This window comes from Xiphophorus hellerii, chromosome 11, assembly GCF_003331165.1.
Source record: "Xiphophorus hellerii strain 12219 chromosome 11, Xiphophorus_hellerii-4.1, whole genome shotgun sequence".
NCBI classification, from domain to species: Eukaryota; Metazoa; Chordata; class Actinopteri; order Cyprinodontiformes; family Poeciliidae; genus Xiphophorus; species Xiphophorus hellerii.
Window position 1 is genome coordinate 18,132,472 of NC_045682.1, and position 17,935 is coordinate 18,150,406.

At 38.4% G+C, this 17,935-nt stretch overlaps 2 protein-coding genes across 15 annotated transcripts; one reads left to right on the forward strand and one right to left on the reverse strand.

Moving 5' to 3' along the window:
- The first annotated feature begins 49 nt into the window (after nucleotides 1–49).
- On the forward strand, nucleotides 50–15,159 carry pigl (phosphatidylinositol glycan anchor biosynthesis, class L). The gene is made up of 7 exons (XM_032576053.1): nucleotides 50–348; nucleotides 862–961; nucleotides 9,632–9,722; nucleotides 12,104–12,171; nucleotides 12,939–12,970; nucleotides 14,460–14,593; nucleotides 14,815–15,159. Exons 1-7 carry the CDS (start codon nucleotides 90–92, stop codon nucleotides 14,941–14,943), a joined length of 813 nt encoding a protein of 270 aa, XP_032431944.1. The 5' UTR covers nucleotides 50–89; the 3' UTR covers nucleotides 14,944–15,159.
- cenpv (centromere protein V) lies at nucleotides 15,111–17,931 on the reverse strand. 14 transcript variants are annotated; one of them, XM_032576061.1, is made up of 6 exons: nucleotides 16,679–17,568; nucleotides 16,417–16,545; nucleotides 16,256–16,348; nucleotides 15,823–15,901; nucleotides 15,618–15,732; nucleotides 15,111–15,320 (listed from the first exon to the last, which is right to left on the reverse strand). In XM_032576061.1, exons 2-6 carry the CDS (start codon nucleotides 16,425–16,427, stop codon nucleotides 15,181–15,183), a joined length of 438 nt encoding a protein of 145 aa, XP_032431952.1. In that variant the 5' UTR covers nucleotides 16,428–16,545; nucleotides 16,679–17,568; the 3' UTR covers nucleotides 15,111–15,180. The 14 variants fall into 14 exon arrangements, with proteins under 14 accessions (XP_032431952.1, XP_032431945.1, XP_032431946.1 ...); XM_032576054.1 differs by having other exon boundaries at nucleotides 16,486–16,545; nucleotides 16,679–17,566; XM_032576055.1 differs by having other exon boundaries at nucleotides 15,823–15,886; nucleotides 16,486–16,545; nucleotides 16,679–17,565.
- Nucleotides 17,932–17,935: the final 4 nt, after the last annotated feature.

The window sequence follows — 17,935 nt, forward strand, 5'->3', positions numbered from 1 at the left end:
ACTTTTTATTCTTTTTTTTTTACACTCGGAACCATTGACGGTTTGGAATTGTATCCTTACACGGACTGTTTACGGGGACGGTCAAAATAATGTATGTTTACCTAGTCCTCTTCGCCGTTTTATCCTATTTAGTTTGTATAAAATGCATTTACAATCGACAATGGCACGCTTTGAGGAGCTCGCTGAAACGTACCTTCAACGTTTCGTCAGAGAGAAAAACAGTTGGCGCTGACGTCAGAGCTCTGGTTGTTACTGCGCATCCGGACGATGAATGCATGTTCTTTGCCCCAACGATCATACGACTAGTTGAATTAAATGCCAGCGTACACCTGCTGTGCTTGTCTGAAGGTATGAGAAGACGACACGCCGACTGACATTGTTCATAACAGCAAGGCAGTTTAAAGTTAAGGGAACATTGACCACGTATTTTATCTAGAATGTTTAGTTTCAGTTTTATCCACCCGTTCGGGTTTAGATTCTGAAGTAAATCTCCTTAGCCAAAAGACACAAAGGTTAAAGATCAACAAAGCATCACCTTTAAGCTTGAAGCTACAGAAAAAGTAATCTTCAGGTTGAAAACATGAACATCTTCAAGGTGAGGTAATAACTAAGTAGGATGTAAAAGCCATAGAAAACTGATATTCTCTTATGTTCCGTAACATAATTTGAGAGGTAAGAGTAAAGTTTGTTGAATGATGGAAAGTTAATCAGCACTGTATTTTAATCAGACCTAATTAAATTGACATTACTATCATTCAGTAGTAATATATATATATGTTTCATAAACTTCATAGGGGTAAATTATACTTTTTTATTTTTGATAAACCTGTAGACTCAACTTTTTCTGCAATTTTTGTACAGGGAACTACTATCATCAGGGATCTCAGCGCAGAGAAGAACTTCTCAAAAGCTGTGCTGTGTTGGGGATACCAGCCTCCAGAGTCACCATCATAAACCACGAGTAAGCACAAGTTTACAACAACATGCAACTCATAAATAACTGCTTTTACCTGATTAACTTACTTGAACACTGTTATTTGATGGGGGGGAGCTTATTAAGGATTTTTTAAAACAAAATTACTAATGGCAAACTTATGTTCTTTGTTTTTAGTTTGATCAATGTCAAACTAAAAACACTGATCAAGTTTCCTGACTTCCTATTCCTGACTAATAGGAAGTCAGGAATTTAGTTATTCCTGTCTTTCTATTAGCTTGGGCTATTTGTACTAACTGACACATTTCTTTTAAAGCTTTAAACTACTACAACAGTGACAAACCAGACTTAATGACGATCAATGATTTTTTTTTTAGCAAAAGACAAAGTAACCAGGACAATGAGGGAGGTAAAATAATTTAAAAAAAAAAAACAAATGTCCAAATATCATTCTAGGAAAACTGCAGCAAAACCTTTAGATTAAGATGATAGACAAAGTTTTTGCTTTAGAGGCTTTTTGAACAGCTCTATCATGAATGTCAATGAAACTGCAGGTTGCTGTAATACTTATTGAAATAAGCTTGTAATAAGAAAGCATCAACAATAATAGAATACAAGATTTTTTTAAAGGAGTCAGCTCCACTCTCGAGAAAAAAATAGGCCAGAATTCCCACAGACTCCGGAAAAGTCAGCAGAAAAAGTGTCATATTGATTTCATCATTTACCAGGGATGGATAAAAATGAAATTTATCTTAAAAAGAAATTTTTTAAAAAATCTGAATTTCTAAACATGTTTTTTATTCCTTTACATGTATATTTCAATGACACAATAAATTTTTTACATTTATTTTTATTTTGATTAAAATAAAAACGTGTCTATCTTCATCAAGATAGACTGCTGAGGGGCCAAATTTGCTTTATCTAGACTTCTAAAATCATGTCGCAAGTCAGATTGGGATATTCTTCGGACACCCCTCTGGTACAGATTATTGTACAAGCAATTTCAAGTAAATGTTTTATTAATAATAATAATAATAATAATAATAATAATAATAATACATTTTATTTGACAACACCTTTCAAAACACCCAAGGACACTTTACAACATTAAAAACACAAGTTAAATAGCAAAGACGTGGCTACTAAAAATGTACAAAAAATTCCAGAATGTTATTAAAACTAGTAAAAATATAGAAATAGGGGAATCTGCTTAAGTAAGGTAAATGTGCTGATTTAAAGCTTTTTTTATATTCCAACCCACTATTATGGTCTCCATAAGGTGGTGGGGCTTTTGGGGGGATTTCTTACTGGGAGGAAGATTGCTTTAATAGAATTAGAATAATGCTTTGGGATCCTAAGAACAAGCTGACGAGAGGCATGCCTGGGTTTCAGTGCTAGATTTCCTAGAGACCCAACCTGATTGAAGATTTGTATAAATGGATGGATGTTCTTTATTTAGCTCATTGCTTATCTGCCTCTTGGAAAGCGTCAGATTCTTTCCTTTAAGCCAGCGTCTGTCAAAACACAAAGCGCTGACCACAAATCCACAAATCACATCCTGGCATTGTGCCCGCAAGTGACGTCATTCATTCTGAGCTGATGTATTATGTAAGGAGGTTGATAAGTCTGCCCTATAGGACACCAAATTCACCAAAAAAAAAACTCCCCCCAAAAATCCCAACACCCATTCTACTTCCTGTATGTAACAAAATATATTTTTATTTGTACATTTTTGCAAAATATTGTAAAGCAAGTTTAAAAAGTCAGCTTAAAGCATTTTTTTTTATCTCAAGTTTGAAATAATAATTTTCTAGTGAAAGAGATTTTTTCTCTCTCTCTCTGTTTAATGTGAATAAAATCTTCAGCCTGACTTTCAAATGTTTGGAGTTTCTCAGCAGCTCTGAGCTGCCTCCATGTGAGTCCCGGCATGTTGGCTCACCAGGAGAGCTGGATGAACTCTGACACTCACCTGGAACTCCCAGTAATGAGCTGGTAGCATGCCCAGACTGTCTGCCCAAAGAACAACTGTGTGTGTTTGTGTGCACGGGTGTGCGTGTGTGTGTGCTTGCTTCAGCACTCTTGCTCAGACCTCACCATTTTACCATCTTTTTGCTCACAGAATACAGCTGAACTTTGTTCTCTGAACTGTCTGCACTTCTGCTGAGCTGGAGGGTGGTCCGTTTCCCCCCTTTCCTTGTATTCCCCTGTTTGCCTGAAACACACACCTAAACACACACACCTAATCAGCACTTTGAGAAGCCTGCTCACTCGCTACCGACTGGTCCCCCTTACGCCTCCCCGTGTCCACGTCTGCTGAGGCCAACCGCCACGGACTGTGGGATACATTGTGGCGACACACTAAGCACTGCTAATGTAGGTCATTGTAAACTGTTTTTCTCTGCTTGTGTCTGCACACAGCCAGCCACACTTTGGCTTTGCTCCCGACCTCTCTCACCGGTTCAAGTATGCTCTTGTTTTTCCTTTGCGTTCATTTTGTTCTGCCCAAAGACGGAGAAAGGACAGTGTAACCTTTAGTCCACATTGATCATTAGAGTTGAACTAGTCGGTTTGGGGTTGTAGCTTTAACTGTAATGAGGTCATATATTTGGGCTGGTTCTTTATCCACGTGAAGGACAATTTAAAATCTTTCTGTATCTGTGCAACAACAAGACAGGTCAAGTTTATTTGTAGGCTTCTTTCCTACCTTCATCCCTCTCTGGCTAATTTTTTTTGCGTCTGCAACAGAAAAGCATCCCCACAGCATGATAATGCCACCACCTGTTTCAAAGTGGGGATGACGTGATCAGGCTGAAGTGCAGATTTACATCTCGCTCTCCACAAAGTTTTGTTTGTATGTCAAGAAGTCGCTGTGGTGGCTTCATCTCATTGACTGTGCGCTATGGTTTAAAAATAAAATCTACAAGTTCTGAAAATACCAAATTCAGTTTCTGATTTTAATAGATTTTTTTCCTCACTATTTTTCCTTAAACAATTACAAATGACAGAAAATATCTTAATAAACTATCTGGCTTTTATTTCCATAATTCCTTCTGCAAGTTGACGTGAATCCAAAGTAAAAATAAATAGAAGCTGTAAAACACGTTTGTCAAAGAAGATAGTAGTTCTAGGAGCGGGTTAAAATCACTCTGGAATACGGAAGAGGTTTAGGGCCACTGAAAAAACAAAAATGAGTACTGACTTTAATCTCAGAATTCTGACTTTAATCTCAGAATTCTGACTTTAATCTCAGAATTCTGACTTTAATCTCAGAATTCTGACTTTCTGACTTTAATCTCAGAATTCTGACTTTCTGACTTTAATCTCAGAATTCTGACTTTCTGACTTTAATCTCAGAATTCTGACTTTCTGACTTTAATCTCAGAATTCTGACTTTAATCTCAGAATTCTGACTTTTGTCATGGAGATACCTATCTCCATGACTATGAGCTGCTGCAGCACAACAGTGAAAGCCCTAGCTGTCCTCTGTGCTGCGCTGCGTTGTTGATGAGGGAGGAGTTAGTGCGGTTACATGAAGACAGATCTTAGTCAGACAAGCTCTCATGCAAATACAGATCATTTCTTCGAATAACAGGAATAACATTTGAGCTCTGTTTCAGAATAGCAGTTCAATGCCAATGGGACAGCTGTGATGACAGCATGAGGGTTGGGGGAGGCCGGCAGCACACCGGGGTCTCTGCTATCAAATTCGATCTGAGCACGCTCTGGTGCCTCCTTGCTTGCCCGTGCTTGACCTCTCCCTGCTCCCTGGGTTCGATTGTAGCTGCTCGCTGTGTAAATCCCACTGCCCCACCGTCTCATTGTTCATCAGACTGAACTTCTATCAATGTCCGTCTCTGACTCTGACTACTTCAATGCCAGGATTTGCTTCAAATCTTCTCTCCCTAGCAAATTAAAAGCTGGACGCTGCGATTTTCAGTAGGATATGTGCAAACCTCTGTAGTGATATAAACATCAAGCATGATGCAAAAAAAAAAGAAGCCTGTCATGAAATTCCAAGTTTTAAATATACACTGATCAGTGTTAAAAATAACCAACGTTGATTTATACTCACCTGGTAGTGGGTGACAACTAAAAACAAAGGGGCTAAACGTGTAAATTTGTTTAGGGCACAACTGACATGTAAGTTATAATTTTTTTATCTGGCGCTCGTCTGTATCCCTCCCTCTTTTTAGTACCGCCCTGAGAAACTACCCATATGAGCTGGGAAGGACTCTCCAGTCCAGTACTCACTTGTCTCGAATCTTACATAAAGTATAGGGATTTCTTTTCGTCTAAAGGTAACTTCTCACTGGAGAGGACAGAAGTAACATGTGGGGTCTTCTGGTTCTGGTCTGCTCTGCATCCCAAAACCAGAACCAGAACCAAACATGGAGATGCGGCATTCAGCTTCTATGCACCACAAATCTGCAAAACTGTAAAACAGATTAAATCTAAGTTCTTTTAAATCAAGGCTATAAAAACCCACCTGCTTTTGAACCATAAGAAATGGCACATTGACCAACATGATATTTATGTATTGATGATTTTGATGATCTCACTGGTCAGAATGTAATATTTGACACTGGTCAAATTGTCAATTGTTTTTTATTACTTTTTATTACTGCGTTTTTATGATGTAAAGCACATTGAACTGCCTTGTTGCTGAATTGTGCTGTTGAAATAAGATTGATTGGTTAGTTAGTTTGACTGATTGATTCGTTGGTTGATTGATAAATAACAGCCATTAAGCGTCACATCCATGCTTCTTCACGCATGAATGGTGATATGTATAAACTTCCTGTCAAAACTACGACACTAATCCTATAGCTATTTATTGGACATGTGTGAAGAGTGGTAAAACCTGCAGGCCACGATTGCCATGTAAATAATGAAACAACATGTGTCAGTCGCCTTAGCTACCGCAGCCGCAGACTCCTTGTTACAGTGGCTTATTGTGGGTGTTCTGTCAGCGTGCAGTGGCACCTCGGCTGTTCCCAGCAGGACATATTATCTGACCGTGTGGACAGAAGTCTGGCAGTTTCACAGGCCTGTAGACTAAACAAGCTCTCTCTAACACACACTCACACACACATAGAATCCTTTTACTGGATCAAAGTTCAACAACTGCGTACAGATGCCTGCAAGCAATTAGGCATCTGCATGCAAAGCTACAAAGAGGATCTGGCGAGGTTACTTTAGGACAGTTTGTCTTGTTGTAGTGGTGAAGCTGACAGCCTGCATCCGGCAGGAGAAAGGCCAGGTGGATCTTGTTCTCATCCATCCATCCATCTATCCATCTATCTATCTATCCATCCATCCATCCATCTACCCACCCAGCCACCCACTTTTTTCCTTTCTATCAAATCACAAGTGCAAACTTTGGTGCATTTTGTTGAGATTTTATATAAAGAACCAACACAAAAATGCAAAAAAAATATGAAGGGGGAGTCAGATAGATAGATAGATAGATAGATAGATAGATAGATAGATAGATAGATAGATAGATAGATAGATAGATAGATAGATAGATAGATAGATAGATAGATAGATAGATAGATAGATAGATAGATAGATAGATAGATAGATAGATAGATAGATAGATAGATAGATATTTATTTATTTATTTATTTATTTATTTTCAAAATTGAAATCTGACATCTGTGTTGTTTTCTTTACCCCTAAATAATATAGAAAGTTAGGTGTATTAGGTAGAAAAGGTTCTAAATGCATGTAATTAAATTTGACTATAAATTCAGACGCTCTCTTGAAGGCCGTAGACATTTGTTAAAGAAGGATACCAAACACAGAACATCATGGAGACCAAGGAACAAAGCAGACAGGTAGAGAGTTGTGAAGAAGTTGAAGAAATGGTTAGGGGATAAAGCCATACCCTAAGCATAAACATTTCTCAAAAGATTATAGAGAATCAGCTAAACGTAATACTGTTCGGGTGAGATAATCCGTTCACAGCTATTTGTGGCGCGCTCTAGAAATGTACTAAATCTTAACTGTATATGAGTGAGCTTCAAGCATCAGACAAGACAATCATTGCTCTGAAACCAAAGAGGTAGGGGAGTAAGTATTTATTTTTCAACAAAAATATACATTTAAGTTCACGGTAGCCTAATGACATTGCTCTCAGTATAAGTTTAAGTATTTCCAATTATATTATTTGAAGTGCTTTTGAAAATATTTTCTATCATTAAAATGTAGGATTTTTTGGGTTGGGCTACATTAGCCAACGCTTAATTATTTTGTGTTACCATGCAAAGTAAAAAAAAAAGAAAAAGTAGCTGTATCCATTTTATAGCTTATTTGAAATTTCACAATTCAATTATTTAATTTCATTTTTATAAATCTGTATAAACTCTCAGACTTTATTATCAGCTTCAAGGGTTTTATTTGTCAAAACACAACCACAGCCTCTCATTTCCCAGATAAGTGCTATAGCTTGTGTTGTTCTGCCGTGTAATATCTGGATAAAACCCGTTGAGGTTTGTGGATGTAATGTAACAAGATGTGAATGGTGTGAAAATTTTTGCAAAGGAGTTTGGTTTATATAGGGTGCTCCTATTTATTTGTTTTCATTTAGTTTCAGGTTGGACAAAAGCAGACCTAACCTGATGCCCAGGCCTCATTATTAGTAGGTCACTGGTATCAAATTGTCAGGGCATTGCATTCAGTCCATGATGGACAGTTTTAAACTATCTCTGAACCCTCATTCCTCCTCGCTGTGGCATTCATAGCCCCCTTCCCCCTAACGCCTGACCCCCCATGGCCCCGGCAGCCAATAGAAATGTGTTCTAATCCATCACTTCCCTCTGCGACCTCCACTGTCCTGGCTCTTTGTTAGCAACAAAAGACAGGGAGACAACTGCTGACACGAGGCCACCCCTGCAGCTCACAAGCAAGCAAGGCTGCAGCTCGCACCAGATATTATATATTTAATTGTTTTTATTCTTTAAAAACTTCCCCAAGTAAATAAAGACTTTCAAGTGTAGCCCAGACGTTTTCATTCTTATGTATCAAACTCTGGCCTTACATGGAAAATCTCTGCAATGTATGCAATAAAATCAGCACTAAAACCTTCTCCTTATCTTTTAAAAGTTTACAGCTGCACTCTTCCTTGCAGATGTCAGCAACCTTTTGTGGTTTTTATCAGCTGAAAGCAGAGAAGTGAAAACAGCATTCACTCCATTTTTGATTCAAGCCTTTGGGTTTTTGCTGTGAACCGTGTCAGCCAAATTCATCGCTAAGCAGATTTGAAGCCCCTTTGCTCTTATTTGTGTGTGTGTGTGTGTGTGTGTCTGGGTGTGTGGGCGTGTGCGTGCGTTTTTCCCTCTTGAGTTTAGGATGTTGGGAAACACAGGAGATCAATACCCTGCGTTGTATCTCAGCAGCAAAAATGGGGGATTGGTGAATGTTTAGTAGGTCAGCAGGGTGGGTTGGCCAACCTTGATGTTTGATTTGTGCTTTGTGTCGCCTCCAGGCTGCAGTTTCAGATGAAGGAGAAGCTACAGGGCTATCGACCCTTAACCTTTGAACTCTTCAGTACTCAGCTATTTGTGCACCTAACAAAAGCTCACTTTCTAAAGCACTGTTAAAGAAAAAAGATGGAGCTTTGGACAGAAATAACTTCTTGTATTTTTGAAGTTGCAAAAATAAAAGATTTCACACTTGAATTGGACTTCTGTTCTGAGATGCATTTCAGACCTCAGCCTGATTTTTACAGTGAAAGAATGTGCTTTATTATTAGCCAGTGACATTGGTGGATTTTTGGATGTTTATAGCTCATAACAATCTGTTAATCTTAGCTATAGCTTCACAATAATCATCACATAAATGTTTCTCCAACTGAATGTTGTGTTAAATGATTTTGGATTTAATACAACAGAATACAAAAAACTCACCAGACATTCACTCGTTCTTAAGCTAGATGCTAACAGAAGGACACTTCCGGCTAAAAATATCAAAACAGTCATTTTCTTACTAAACTTTTCCTAGCTCATTATGTTGTAATAGTACCTAATATTCTAATAACTTTACTATTTAGAATTGAGATAATAGGTTTTAAATGTGGATTTAGAGAATGGTTTCCAAATATTATTACAAATGATCTTTCTGAAGCAAAAAAATACATATTTAGTGCAACAAAGGAGTGGATAACAGGTGTTAGCTTAGTCATTATAATGGCACGCGAGCAGATTTCTTAGTACAGAAATTCTACATTAATAAGTTTTAATTTCTATTATTTTTCTTAGAGCATAAATATGGATTTATATTTCTAAAGGGATGAACATATTACATTTGAACAACTTCAAAATAATATAATATATTGATAACTGCAAGCCAATTTTTACATTTGACCACAAATCCTCAACGGGACTAAGGTCTGGACTTCGAGTAGGCCATTCTAACACACATATATACTGTATATACTTTCATTGGAGCTCTGGTTGTATGTTTAGTGCCATTGTTCTGCTGAAAAGTGAAGCACCACTCCAGTCTTTTCCAGCATTTTTCACAGTTCCAAATGACGCATTCAGTGTAGGCTCTAACCTCTTTCTGCTTTAAGCAATTCCATAAAAGCCAGATTTGACCTTTTTTTTTTTTGCAAAACAGGAAGGCGGTGATGTGTTTGATCTTGTTGATAATCAAAGTCTCCTTTTCCTTTTTTCTTTTTTTGGCCCGCTACAGAAAACTTCCAGATGATCCCAAAGCCGAATGGAGCATCTCATTAGTCTCCTCTGCAGTACTGAGGCTCATTATAGATCGCTGCATCAACATGGTAGGTTCACCTCTGAGTAAAGCTCTTTTAATTTCCCCCTTGTTATTTAAAGTTTCTTAACCGGTTCTTTTATATTATACATTTGTTTTGGCGCCCCAGTTGCCCAGTTCATTGTCCCCGTTTGACTGCGGCGTGTGTAATAATCCCTCTTAGCCCCACCCACTTTGCATTTCTAGCCCTGGAAAAGCAGAGGAAATGGCTTCTGCTGCAGCAGAAAGTCGAAATCTGTTTACACATAGATTCTTATCGGCTGCCAGCACAGTTCCGTGCTATTAGCTAATGGGAATGCAGTAAATTTAGAATCATATTCTACTTTTTCCACACATCTGGTTTATATCAACAAGAGCTTAAATCGGAAATACCCCCAACCAAAGACAACACGAGAGCAGGAGAACAAGTTCTTTTTGTAAGATTGTGGAAGTGCAATCAGGCTCCCTTGACTAAAGTAGACAAACAAACACACCATCTCCTCCTATTCTGTCCAGCTCAGCTGTTGAAAAATGCAGCCCAATAGTGGGCAAAAGACTCGTGTTAGTCACACAGAAAGAAACATCTGTTCTGAAAATCCAAAAGTGGTAATATTGCTTCTTCGGCCTACTGCATTGTTCTCTTGTTATGCAGTCAAAGTTTATGCCTTGCTCATTATTTATTACCACAGTCATGAAAAGCCCAAAATTTGGACTTGCAACAATAACCATCTCTGAAGAACCCTGAACACACCAACATAATGGTGGCAGCATCATGCAGTCGCAAGGCTTTCTTCAACTGGGTCAGGAAAGTTGGTCAGAATTGATGGGAATATGGGGTGCTGTGGTGGCGCAGCGATTGAGCACAAGCCACATAAGGAGGCCTTACTCCTCGACTCGGCCGTCACAGGTTCAATTCTCGGTCTGGTGACCTTTGTCGCAGGTCTTCCCTCTCTCTTTTTACCTACCTACTTTCCTGCCTTAGCACTTTGAAATAAAGGACACTAGAGCCACAAAACCTTTAAAAACTTGATGGGAATATGCACTGTAAAAAACCTTCATCTGGCAGCTGTGGTTGCCAGAATTTAACTGTATTTACCACAGCTGCTGGTATTTTACTGTCAATTAGAAACTTTTTTTACAGTGTAAATGGAGCTAAATACTTTTAGACTGAAGACTGGCGATTCCCTTAAGAACAATGACCTTTGGATCGTCCACAATGACTCTTAATTCACTAAAAATGATCTAACTAATGTCTTTAATTACATATATTACAATTGTGAGTTTTTAGTATTCCTTTTTTGTCATAGAATGATTATATTAAATTTCTACAACAGATGTTTTTTTAGATCTTTATTTTATTTGTCTTTAAATTGAAGATATTGTGATTTTTTTTACATCATTTTCCACAAATATCAACAGAAGAATATATATTCATTCTATTTTTACAAGGTTTCATGGTTTTCTTTATTTCAGCACCTAAAAATAGAAATAAAACAGTAGTTTTTTAAAAAATGACAACAAAATTCCTATTATAGATATTTATCTTTTTTTTCCTGAAAGGTCACATAACATTTGTGGCTCTAAAGGAGTTATTTCACTGAAATAAGGACAAAAACATCTCTTTGGATTTTTAAATCATGTTTTCAAATTTATCTTATTAAACAAGCAATGGAGAACATAGTAAAACTACCAATCCCGACAATATGGAGAGTTTTGGGGGATTTTAACCATCATTAAAAGGAATTTGTCATGATATCAATAAAAACAAATCTCATCACAATCAATAATAAACAATACGATAAATGCCTATTAGAACAGTCTAATGTCCAGACCGAGATCCACAGATGCCCCGTCTCCAATTTGACTAAGTTTGGGACAGATTGAGAGGAGAAATGGTCAAAAACTCCAACAGACTTGCAGGTGCAACAAAATAATATATATAAAAAAAACAAAAGACAGTTCTTCCAACATATTGCATTGTTCATATATGTTTGTTTATAGAAACTATTTAAAACTATCTGAAAACCATTTATATATTTCTTCTTCTGTCTGACATGATGTCTTTCTCTTGACATGGAGATTCATGAGCATAGGAGAGTTTAGACTTTGCAGAGAAAGTCATGGTAGTGAGACGGTCATGCCGCTCACATCTTCAGTCATGCGCCTTCTGTTCTCCCTTTGACCTGATTTATTTATTTTTTTGTCTTGTTTCCTCCCATGGTGTTCAAGTATGCACAGAAAAACACTCTGAAATATCCGGCTGTGAGCTGCCATGCAGCTCCATGGTCAGGCACCAGCATGCTTCCACTAACCCCAACATCTTTTCTTTTTATTGCTCTGGTTTCTTTAACTGTAGACACCAACAATTTTCTTTATTTTTTACCCAAACCTTGAGCAATTTTGTTGTTCCAGGTGCTGACCTTTGACGGAAGAGGTGTGAGCGGTCATGCCAATCACGTAGCCATCTATAAAGCTGTCAGGTAAGGACTGGCCATGAAGGACTTAGCCAGAAGAGCGACTCTGGCAACCGCCAACGCTAAAACCCTGAAAGCAGTCCGCTCCGCAGTCATAAAAGTCTTTCCAGGAAAATGCTGAAAATTTGGACTCACAACAACAGCCATCCCTCTAAATGCTTCCCCACGAAAACACACAGCCACACGCACACACACCCCTCCACACACACACACACACCCACACATGCATAGAGATGATGTTTTTCAGAATTGGTCTGTTACATAGCTGAGAGGTCATCCAAACAGAGTCCTCTGAGGCACTGGGCTTGGCTCCTAGCGAGCGGCCGTAAATCCTGTCCCCCGAAGTGGTGAAGAGGGAGGGAGAAGAGGGCGGCTTCGGTTTGGAGAGGCTGCCCTCCAGCCAGACTGTTGGTTTAAAGAAATGTGTTTGTGAAGAGTACATCACAATCCCTAGAAGGCATTTAGATCTCCTTCTAGCAACCGGCTGCACCTTCATGGTTACGGTTCTCTGTTAGTCTAGTTTGTTGTTTTAAAAAGTGAGCCCTATCAAACGCCATCTCGTGATTTCCATGAGGCTAGAGCCCAGAGGAAGTGTGTGCTAGTTTTACTCCGCACAGGATCTTAGTGTTTTGCTCATTTGTAAACAGATTACAAAGAATAAATGTGTGAAAAAGTCAGCACAGTTGGAGGTTTTCATGAATACCTGCAACATAAATGCAACTTATGCAAGTTCCTGTGATATGAACACTAAACCTTCGTGTTTTCCCTTGCAGACATCTTGCTTATACTGGTGAATTGCCTAAAGGTAAGGTGTTACATAAAGACAACTTGTAGAAGACTGACATGTTTAGTGAAGGCTCTGGGAAGTCCAGCAGAGACTGGCTGATCTTTGCCTGTTTAATGAGTGTTTAGCACCCTCTTCTGTTCAAACATGTTCAACAATCTCCTCTCTGCTCCTGTTTACTTGCAGCCAGTTTAGCCTCAGTAGTTGTGTGCTTTCAGATTCTTCCTGCTCACCTCATTTCAGGAGTCTCCATAGAAGCATCATTGCCTTTTAGTTTTACTTTTGTTTTCCTTGAAACATTTCTAAAGAACCACCAGGTTCAGGAGAAGACTGAAATGAAAGTAAAGCAAAATTTTCTACTTACTACCCAAAGCAATAAATATAAATGAGATGATTGAAGAGTAAAGAAATAAAGAATCCTGCAAAAGTATTCATCTTCCTTTAACTTTTCTACATTTTGTCACATGACAACTACAAACTACTTGCTTGTTTTTATATATAAAGAGTAAGTAGGGGTGCCCTACTTACTAGGGTGATTTCGGTCCCAATTTTCTTAGTTTTTGGAGATCTGCGATTGGCTGATAATAACTTGTGAAACTGATCTTATCTACCGCCACAAAAGTCTGAAAATCAGCCACTGTGCCGTTTTGCTCTGCTGTGAGACAGGGCTGACTGATGGCTCACCAGGTCACTTCTGCAGGTCCGCTGTTAACAGTGGTCTCTTCACTGTTACAAACTTAGCAACTTTTCAGACAAAAAAACCCCAATGCTCCAGTCAAAATCAGAATCGGTAAGTCCCCGACTTGGCAACTTTATGACTGACTCACAGCAGGATATACCAACTAACTACCACTGTATATAGCGTGGTAGTCTATCCAGGAAGAGACTGGCAATAAAATTCTCCACATTCTGTTAGAGCACAAGCAGGTGAGCCCAGTTTCTATACTCTCTTCCTGTCAGCCATTCCTTTGGATTTAGCCACTCTATAATCATTAAAATGACCAAAGATAAATATCCCTCTGTGCTTACTTATTTTTATTTAAGAAAAAGAGTGAAATTTGTTGTTTTCCTTCCACTTAAACACTACTATGTGCTGGTTATCACATAAAGATAAAAAACAATTCCCTGAATGTTTGTGGTCATTACGTGGTAAATGGTTCAAAGGACGAAGGACGAGAATAAAACTCTACAAAACACCATCTGCTTCATCCTGACGACCCGTCCTGCTGTTGGCTCAGAGTGAAGTAGCTGACCATTAAGCCTGTTGATAACCCTCGCCATCAGGCTGTAAGGGGATATCAGCTAATCTTGCCGCATGTGAGGGGAAACCGTCTGCGCCACATTAGCAGTCTGAGATCTTCTATACGACGTATTATTTGAGCGCTGTAAAGGCACACTTCTCGTCTTAAGAACTTGAAAAGCAGGTTGACCTTATTGTCTGCCTAAATACCGTCTGCCCTGAGCTTTTAACATTACCAGCTGTCTGAGTCTCCCTTGTGTTTGCTCACAGAGTGTGTGTTGCTCGCCTTGGAAACCATAGGCCTTCTAAGGAAGTACACCTCCTTCCTGGACCTTCCCTTCAGCTGGTTTCTACCGTCACACCTCCACTGTGTTGTTGGCCCAAAAGGCTACAAGCAAGCCAAAGTAAGCCTTAGGGCGGACAGGTTTGCCCACAAGACACGTCATATTGTATTTTTAGACTCACGCACCCTTTTAGTGCATTGTGATATGTATATGCACTAGGAAAGCATATTTAACAGCATGAAATAAGCTGTCAGAGGCATAAATGACAATATTACGCACAATCACTCATTTTCCAATGTTCTCATCATATCTCGAGTTAAATCTCAACATATCCCTCACAGGCTGCCATGCTGTGTCATCGCTCTCAGCTTCGGTGGTTTCGGTATCTCTACATCACCTTCTCGAGGTATATGTTCACAAACACGTTCCAGGTCGTTCCACAAGGACCAAAGAATCTGAAGATCTACTGAATGTTCCAGCTTGTGAGGGCGTGCCTATTGTTGACCTTTAAGCTTCCACATTTTCATGTGCAGTTGTTACAAACAAAGCAGATTATAGTTTTAATGAATCATGTTGTGTGTTTAAAAGACTCAAAGAATGTTGTCAGGACACTGTATGAAAACACTATATCAGATTCTTATTGTTCCGTTTTTGTATAATGTTTATTAAAAAAAGCAGTTTTCAAAGTTGTGTAGCAGCAGTTATTTTTACAGCATGTCCCCTTCAGGTTTAGACATGTCTTTGATGCTCTTGTGAGCTTGCATGCTTTCTTCCCACTTCTCCCCGCAAAACTTCTCCACAATGATGCTGCGCACAGTTCCTGGATCCAGACAGTGTGGAGCAACGCCTGAGGAAGTAAACAGAAACATAGGAACTGAAAAACTACAACAACAAAAAACCCTGCTCATGTTTGGTATATTTCAGTAACACCTGGTTTTACCAGATGAGTTTACCGTCAAGTTTCAAGGGAATTTTCAGTTCCCAATATTATTATGATCATAAGATTTTTGTTTCCTACATATACTGTGGAAGTAAACTCTGGAGGAGTCATTTGGTGTAAACACAGTCTTGTTGTGAAATAGGATAAGCAGGTTATGAGAGTAATGTGACCATCTCATGTCAATACTTGAGGCTGGGGTCTTACCATATCCATCGGGATTGGATCGTGGTGTGTAGAAACTTTGAACTCCACAGGTTTTACAGAAGGTGTGTTTAGCAATATGAGTCTGGAAGGTATAGGTCGTCAGATTGTCAACTCCCTACAAAAAAGAAGACACCACAAGCATTAAGACCTTTTCTTTTTTTTAGATTTTAAATGACCATTAACGTGTTTGAAGCAAGCCAGTTACCTGTAAGAGAGTAAAGCGACTCTTCGGGACGATGAAATGGTGGTTTTGTTTTTTCGTGCAAACACTACAACTAGAGAAACTGATCAATTAAGATTTATATTTTACAGTACCTTGGAAAACAGCGTCCTAGAACTTTTCCACCCATGATCACTTTACAAATATAACCTTTAAAGTGTTTTATTGAAACTTTGTGTGACAGACCAACATAGGGTAGAACACAGCTGAGAAGAATACGTGGGTTTTCTAAACTGGTACAAATGCAAACCTTCAAAATGTGACGTTCATTTCTATTTGTCCACCCTCCCCTTTTCCAATCATACCCTTAAAAGCATTTGAAGTAACATTTAGAAGTTATCTAATTAGTAAATTGAGTCAACCTGTGTATCATTTAATCTCAATGTAAAGATCAAGAAATTAGATTGAGAATACACACTTGCAGTGAAATACATGAAGGTCAGGGGAACTCCAGACTTCAAATCTAACAGCTCCACAGTGGCATCCACCAGAGTGTTTCACAAGCTCCATTCTAAAAATAAGAGAAATAAACAAAACCGTACATAAATATATGAATTATCTATATCTCTTTAGCCTTACTTTAGGTACATCAATTAAATCAACTGCAGTCCATTTCCTCCATCACTTGTGACATGTTTGTTGCGAAACCTGCTTATCTGGACCCAACCAGAATATTCCAGTCGTCCTATCCAGGAAATCAGAGCATACCTGATCAAAGTGCAACACTGATAAGTTTCACAATCACAATGAAGACCTTTCACCAAGATCAGATTTAACTGCTGAATACTTATTTTATGTGTGAACAGATAATTACAAAAGTAGGCTGCTAGATTGTACGTACAGTGTATGGGCTAGGCCTAGTTCTTCTTTATGTGTTGTTTTCCTGAAACTCGTTGAGATAGCTGATAATTGCTTCCAGCAAGGGGAAGGGCAAAGTACAGCCGACGTGAACAAACACATTCCTTGGAGGTTGAACCAGCTCAGCCTGCATGATGTTGGCAAGCAGTGATGTGTTAGATCACGAGTTCGGTGTCATATGACATGGTCCCAGATGGGTGGACTAAGGGAATGCTGTGACCCAAATACATAACTTATACATGCTCTGGGGTCAGTTATCCAGTCTGTGGCCCAAAAATAGACACCAAGTAGGTTACAGAGCCCCATTTGAGCATGCCGTTTTATATTATGTCAAACTAAAAATGGACTCTGCTTGTTGATTCTGTGATTTATTTTTCAAAGTCTCCATTTGTTTCTGTGACTCTATACAAGCTACAGATGAAAAAGCTTAAATATTAACCAAATAGTCTAGTCAATGGATGTTTCTATAAAAATTACTAAAGCTAGTGGCCAGCAGTCAATATGTTTGGAAAAAAGGTTATTTCACATACATGTTAAAAATAGACATCTATTCAAATGAGAAGATACTTTAGCTCAAGCTAAACAGATAAAAAAAACCCCATCCTGATATAACTAGACTATATCATTATTGTTGTCATAAAACGAGCTGTGCATCATTAAATCCTACTATTTTCATAATTTGTTTGATTTCTCTGTCACAAAAATGACCTCGAAACAGAAAATGTAAATTTTTTCAGCGTTTTGAGTTGCTACCGTTCACTAAGACATTTTTTCAAGGTTAAATTTGAGTATAATATTTTAAAATGGCATATCTTCTCTATTACAACTGCTACAACCAACATATTTTATATATTAATAGGAATCAGTTGGGTGATACATCTGGGATTTTGCCTGGTCATGTCCATGTGGTTATTACCGTAGACTGAGAAATGCAGTCATTCGACTTGATAGAAAAAAACATATGTCGACATTTACTTCGTCTAATCGAAAACGAGGTCGCCGAAACCCTAATTTCACCGTAAAACCTTATATCTATCCAAAAAAACGTCAACAAAAGGCTGCATATAATTCTTAAATAAGTATGAGTTATAACTATCGAAAAATATGCTAGTCATCATGCTTTACTTACTGTAACTCAGCAACCAATCACAAGACAAACAAACATCACTGTTATCCAATCAGAAGAGAGGAGCAAGTTCTTGTTGTCGTGGCGTTTCTGGTAGATTCTGGGGAATGGCCA